The sequence below is a fragment of the Malus domestica genome, chromosome 11 (genome assembly GCF_042453785.1).
Source record: "Malus domestica chromosome 11, GDT2T_hap1".
Lineage (NCBI taxonomy): Eukaryota > Viridiplantae > Streptophyta > Magnoliopsida > Rosales > Rosaceae > Malus > Malus domestica.
This window is the reverse complement of record NC_091671.1, coordinates 29,959,170-29,966,141: the sequence shown is the minus strand read 5'-3', so window position 1 is coordinate 29,966,141 and position 6,972 is coordinate 29,959,170. Positions and strand designations below refer to the sequence as shown.

General features: G+C 38.6%; 1 protein-coding gene across 1 annotated transcript; it reads right to left on the bottom strand.

The window, feature by feature from the left end:
* Positions 1 to 2,276: 2,276 nt before the first annotated feature.
* LOC103448486 (transcription factor MYB97) lies at positions 2,277 to 4,701 on the bottom strand. The gene is made up of 3 exons (XM_008387745.3): positions 4,327 to 4,701; positions 3,043 to 4,045; positions 2,277 to 2,740 (listed from the first exon to the last, which is right to left on the bottom strand). The coding sequence occupies exons 1-3, from the start codon at positions 4,699 to 4,701 to the stop codon at positions 2,481 to 2,483; spliced, it is 1,638 nt and encodes a 545-aa protein (XP_008385967.2). The 3' UTR covers positions 2,277 to 2,480.
* Positions 4,702 to 6,972: the final 2,271 nt, after the last annotated feature.

Sequence of the window (6,972 nt, the reverse complement as noted above, 5' to 3'; positions counted from 1 at the left end):
CCATAACTGTTTATTTTCATATCCACATAACTGTTTACCCATTGGGTAATTGTCTAAACGGTTATACCCATACCCGTAACCGTTTATAAACGGTTAACCATACCCATAACTGTGTACCTATTTAATCGTAACCGTTTAGTACCCGTTTATCATTTCTTTTTTACCATTTACTCCTTTTTCACCCTTCTACGTGTTTTTTAACAACTTGAAAATTAAAAAAGAAAAATTTGTCATAATTTTGTTTTTCTAACAATTAAACACCGTTATAGGTATATTCATCATACATTTCCGCATTTTAATTTTTTAAGTCCGTGTACCATTCCAATAATTAAAATAATAGTTTACAGACGATATTTTTAACCGTTAGCAATGAAGGTAATATAAAATTTGCTAAGCATTCTTGGGTTACGAAAACTGTTAAAAGACAGTATTCTTGGGTTATTTGACTCAGAATGTAAAATATTAATATAATATATATAATGAACCATGAAATTTAAAGTGGTTAAGGAAAACTATATTATATTAGCTATAGAAATCATGCACTATAATCAATAGCATTGATCTAAGTTTTGTCCGATAGGGAACATGATTTGTGTTAATTTTACATATATAAAATAAATGGGTAAATGGTTACCCGTTTATAACCGCGGTTAATACCCATAACAGCCCATTTAAATTTTGCAGGTAAACTGTTATATCCATAAACGTTTATTTATCTAAAGGGTTACCCATAACCATAACTATGATATTTAAATAGGCGGGTAACCACGGTTACCCATAACCGATGAGTATTTGCCCGTCCCTACTTAGTAATAGGTAAGTATTTGCCCATCCCTACATAGTAATAGGTAAATAAAAGTCAAACATGCATTTTGAAGCAGAGCAAAAATAGAAACATATATGTACTGAATCAAGTCAAGAGAAGTTCACAACTTCATAACTTGAAAGCTGTAAAAGTATTAACGCTGTTGATATTAAAACATGAAATGAAATGGAAGTTGGTTAGTAATGGACGAAGGCAGAATGTAACACGATGTACCTTTACATGAACTGACTTTTTAGCATTTAAAGGTTTTTATGCAGGATGCAACTCAATTAAGAATTGGCTAAAAGAATATTTACTTCAAATGGCAGTTCATTCAGATATAAGTGATTGAAAGTAACAAGACGTACCACTTGTTAGTTATGTTAGTGTATAAGCATTGAGCTAATCTGTTTATTTTGAAATGAATAAGCCTTGTATTTAGTTGTGTATTCACTTTGGTAATTCTCACCAAGTGTAGGGCTCATAGTGTAATTGTGTCTAAGTGACATGTGTAAGGATCCTAGAATCTAGTTAGATGAGTGGCTGAGATCATCTTTCTGTTTTTCAGTAGTGAGAACATATATTGTATTTTCATCTGTTATGCACAGAGTGCAAGAGTAAGAACATTCTCTCTGAGACTTTAACAGAGAGCAGAAGCATCAAAGTTCTCTTCATTTTCTTATCTGTGATTTCATTCCTACTTCCTTCTTCAATCTGAAAATAGTCATTGAACTTTAACAAGTTATTACCCCTCGTCACAGGGCACCCACCTGTGGCAAACCGAGAAGCCAAAACAATTATGTGTTGGATGCCACAATGCTTATTACAGAAAAAGGATATCAAAAGAAGCCAAAACAATTAACTTCTTCAAAAAGCCTTTAAAAACAGAAATCAAATTATGACAGTTCAGTTGCTTTCTGCGTTGTCAACAAGCTTTCAGTTGATAACTCTCCCCGAAGATGGTGTAGACTACAAGAAAATCAAATACCATAATTTATTTCCAAACAAGAAAATCAAAGCCCTAAAGAAAGTGCAATCACTTAAACTCTAACCACACCAGATCGATTATGCAACACAGAAAAGCTTCAAAACCACACCGCAAACACAAACTTGAGAATTTCAGGCATCAAATCATCGAAAAATGATTAAAAATTAAACCTTTTACAGGCTGAGCGCCTTCGACAAAATCCGAGCACGGCACAAGCATCTCGTCTTTGTCTTGGTGCTGCTTACAAAAGGAACAAAATCAGAGATGCGACTGAGAAAAACCCAACCCTATCCTATTGAATCATAATCCTAGCGAATCAATCACTGCAAGTAAGTGAATTTTAAAATTCAAGCTAATTGAAAAGAATCGAATAGAACCAGAAACCCTAGGCGATCAGAAACAAAGAATGACGTAGGATCCATTATTGATCAGGAAAAAAGAAAACGTAGAATACCCTTATCTATCAGTAAGGCTCAGCTCTCTACATAAACATAAATTAATATTACAATATATACCAGGTCTGGTAAGTCTGAAGACAATGATAACCATGATGAAAACAAACACCATCAAGGAAAATTACTTAAAAAAATACACTTTCTTTTAATTAAGCCATCAGAGCTTTTATTTCACTCTTAATAATATGTAATTATATATACTATTCTGTTATGTATATAGATGGAACTATCCTCAGCAAATCCCAGGCAAGTTATCCCAAGAGCTAGAGGCTCTCCCATGCTCTCCTGTGGCAGTAATGGGGAACAATGAGGCCATATGCTGCATGTCAAAATCCAAACTGGTATCTGTCATGCCCGACGAGTGACCATTGGAGAGTTCTCCGCTGTCGCTATACCAATCGGAGACTGGCTCGGTTGAAGGGATGAAGCTGAACAGCTTTGACAAGTCTTCAGGCATTGAATTCAGGTGATCATCATGGATTGGTTTTGCTTCTGCATGTATATAGAGAGAAAAAAATGTAAATTATTTATGATAAGCAGATTAATCAACAAAAAAAGTTGAGAAAGAAAAACTGATTCCTAGGGAAGAGAGAAAGAGAGGAAGAGAACTAGGTTGCGCAAATAGGAAGTAAAAGGATGAGCATGAGACGAGCTGTAATGATCTCAGACTTCCTCGCTCAGAGGCGCAGATTTGTCTGACAAATTGAATTGCATGCACACAATGAAACAGTGGTATTTAAAAGCAACAGAAATTAATTAATAAATGCTGAACTAAAGTTATAAATATAATTCACCGAATAATGAGCTAGCCATGGAGGTTGTAGACTGCAGCCACCGGCCATAATCATCCGACACTTGCTTCTCATCAAACGAACCCAACATCCCATTTCCTCTCATCCGTGAATTATTGTTTCCACCACCGCCGCAGCCACCGCGAGCTAATGCCTCAGCCTCTTGTAACATGTCTTCCAGTAGCCCATTACCGCTGTTATTCTCATCGGCCACTGACTCCGCCGCCACTGCTGAGCTTACGTTGGCATCAATGGTAATCTCGGAGTGCATTTGGGAAACTTGGTTTAAAGGGAGCTCCGACTGGACTGAGTAAACTGAGCCGGAAGGCGACAACAAACCGTCGGAGTACTCGAACTGTGTTGGTGGCATTGGCGGGAAAGGGTTGTTAAAAGTCCTCGGGAACTGAAAGGAAGATATATCGGGCATCGTGCTAGTGCCAGCAGCTGTCAACTGAAAGGAGGCGATGTCAGGCATCGAGCTAGTTCGTAGAATCGAAGTGTACCGTTGCGGGGTTGGGGAGATCGGCGGGGAATATCCAACGGAGTCGCGGCAGCGTTTGTAGCGGAGCGGGGCACCGAGGATGGGGGCGGGGCGGTGGAAGGTGAAGGAGGGGGTAGAGGAGGAGAACGAAGAGGTGGAGGCGGTGGCGGTGGGGTCAAAGAGGGGGAGGGAAGTAAGAGAAGTGGGTTTGGGTTGGTGAGGGGAGGAGAGAGGAGAGAGACACGGAGTAGTTGGGGAGAGCGGTGGGATGTGGTGGTGGTGGTGGGTTTGGGTAGGGCTTTGGATTTGGAAGCAAAAAGTTGGGGATGGGGAGTTATTGGTGTTGGGTTGAAGGGAGTTTTGGGGAGTGGTTGTGGGTTGGGAATGGGAATGGGAATGGGAATGGGAATAGGAATGCTGGGATTGCTTGATGTCATGGGGGTATAATGGTAATCCTTGGCGTTGCCTCCTCTTCACCCTCGTGTTCCAGTAGTTCTTTATCTCGTTGTCTGTTCGTCCAGGTAACTAAAAACCAAAAAGTAAAATTCAAAAATGAAAAATTAATTGAGTGTTTGTTTCGTAACAGAAAGCAATTGCAGAAAAAAAACTGCTTTTTTAAAAGCGGGAGAAGGAAGAAAAGAAGCAGCCAAATTCCAGCATTTTGTTTCTTTTAAAAAAAAAACAAAAACATAGATTTTATTTGCAGCACCAAAAATCAAAAACCCAGAATTGAAGTCAGGCGAAAAGATGAAATGATGAAAAATAAAAGTTGCTTTTTCCAAAAGCATTTTGTAAACAGTAGGTACCTGAGAAGCCATGCGTGCCCATTTGTTACCGTACTTGGAGTGGAGCTCAAGAATGAGCCTTTCCTCGTCCGGAGAGAAGGAGCCTTTCTTCAAATTGGGGCGGAGATGGTTGGCCCACCGCAGACGGCAGCTCTTGCCGCACCGGTTGAGGCCCGAGTTCCTCTGCACCGAGTTCCAATTTCCCTCGCCGTGCTTCCTCACGTAATCCATCAAAATCTGGTCCTCGGCGGCCGTCCACGGCCCTTTCTTCAGACCCTTGCGGCCCTCCACCACGTGCCCACCACCTCCGTCACCTCCTCTGGACTCCGGCAGTCCCTGGCTCTGTAGCATTGAACCGCCATTGATATTGATGCTGTCGTTGCTGTTGGGTGTCATTATCAAATCACGATCAACAAACGCACCACAGAGATTCTGGTTCGCCCAGCAAAGTCAATATCACACCCAGACAGAAAAGACAACAAAAGCTTTATGTAATTATGCACTTTTTTGTGGGACCCTTTATCCGATCATATCTTACAGTAATATTTTATTTGGGGGATTGTATTTGTATTTGTCTCTTTTTGTAATGTTTTGGGATGGCAGCGGTATGAGGGCATGACAGAGACCCCTCTCCTCCTTTCTAATGGTATTTACTGCAACCTTTTAATCCTTTTGGGATTCTGGGGCTGTAGTATGCTCTAGTATGAAAGGAGAAGGAGGGGCAGAGAGACCGAGGAGGCGGCGGGTGGTGGTGGTGGGAGAAGGAGCCAACAAATTACAAGAGAAAGAAAATTAGAGATGAGTCTGTGTTGTATGTGGTGGTTGGGGAGGAGGTGGGAAACCTGAAAGTATATGTATGGGTGATTTGGAAAGCAAGAGCTGGGTGGGCAGAGAGTATTGAGGGTGTGCTAGTCAGACTCCAAGCTGTACCATATTTTTTAAGAGGCTGCCGATCTTTTTGCCCAATTGGTTTTCCAAGTTTTTTTTATTTATTTTGGCAACAGAAATCATAGCTGGAGTGATTATTGTGGTAAAAAGAGTAAATACAGATTGGTTTGGTTATTTTTGGGGGAAGTGGGTAAAGTGGCAGTTGCCATGTCAATCGGACTGGAGAAGGGGTGGAAGTTACTAAAGACGGCGACGTATGCTGCCGCTAGACTTTAGTGACGTTTTTTTTTGCCTTGTTGGGAAACTATTTTTCTTGGGTACACATCGGTTTTCATACCGATATGATACAGTAAAGTGGTGAAAATCTCGTCTGGTATTCCCGCTAAACACTTAATCTGATACGATCTTACAACTGCTTTCAATTTCTTAAACTCTTTACAACTTGGCCACAAATCTTGATCTGCCTCTTCAAGCAACCTAAAAAAAGTCTCCACCTCTTCTGGACGCCCTCCCCAATAGGGGATTCAGTAGACGGCCCAACACCTTATTCTGTTAATGGTTGGACAAATACTATTATTAAGAAAATCATGCATGCCAATCACCTCATCTCTTGTTTCTTCTTCTCCAATTGCCACATTTTGCTCTCCAATATTTTGCTCACCATGATGTCGCCACAAAAGCGTTTTTATAATCTTTATCCATATCATACAATATGAGATGTTCAACAATGGAGGCAAATTGTCTGCCCTCCTGTTTGGATGCCCTTCCCATCTCCTCCTATTTTGTACGGTCACGGTTAAGCTACGTCAACGTTTTATATTAATTTTTTTTATAGAGATAATAAGACAAAAAACAATAAGAATATAAAATTATGACGTGGCTTAATCGTGACCGCACAAATAGGAGAGGATGGGAAGGGCACCCAAACAGGAGGGCAGACAATCTGCCTCTGTTCAACAATAGTGTTCCTAACAAAAGTATATCGATTACAACATCTTTTGCAAGGACATCTAAACTTATCAGGACCAACACCATTTGTAACTGCTTGATCCAAAAAATAAATTAATTCCAGCTGTATACGCTTCAAAATTTTGGGGTATCGTCAACCAACTCTTGTCCATGCTTTACCACTTTACGAGGGCAAAATATTACGTTGACACTAAAATGCCTACAATCTTTCAATCCCTATCATGTAGGCATAACTATTAGAATTTTCAATTTCTATCGTTCAACCCTCGAACTCTATCACGATTGCAATCTTTTAATTTTCAACACCTATTATAGTAAAAACAAATTAAAATAACAACAAAAAGTTATCAAAATTAGGCTCATCTAATCCATTCTAATAAATAACAACCAAAGTTATCAAAGTTATCAAAATGACAACAAAAACAAATTAAAATAACAACAAATTAAAATAACAATTAGAGTGCAAAACAAATTAATTTAACATAATATATTCTTATATTACTAAATATTATAAGTTTGTGTTATATATAATATTGTTAACTCAACATAAATGCTTATAAATATTATTCATTTCCATTTTCTCATAACAATTCAAGTGACAAAATTAATTAATTCGATTAAATATTTATTAATATAACAAAAATAGTAGAAATTTATCTAAGTACTTAAATTAGAATTTTTAAATAAATAAACTTGTGTATTATACAATTTAAAAATTAAAGAATTTAGTGATAGAAACATGAATTATGGAAGAATTACGTGGTCGATCAATTCTTTATGTACTCAACCAACTGAAATAAATTCCCTACA

What these genes read in the sequence shown, in the direction of transcription:
- LOC103448486 (XM_008387745.3), bottom strand. Translation starts at nt 4,701, where the DNA reads ATGACACCCAACAGCAACGACAGCATCAATATCAATGGCGGTTCAATG. An exon ending in GGGCACGCATGGCTTCTCAG is followed by an intron (nt 4,046 to 4,326) that starts GTACCTACTGTT and finishes TTTGGTTTTTAG; the next exon opens with TTACCTGGACGAACAGACAA. An exon ending in CATGGCTAGCTCATTATTCG is followed by an intron (nt 2,741 to 3,042) that starts GTGAATTATATT and finishes ATATACATGCAG; the next exon opens with AAGCAAAACCAATCCATGAT.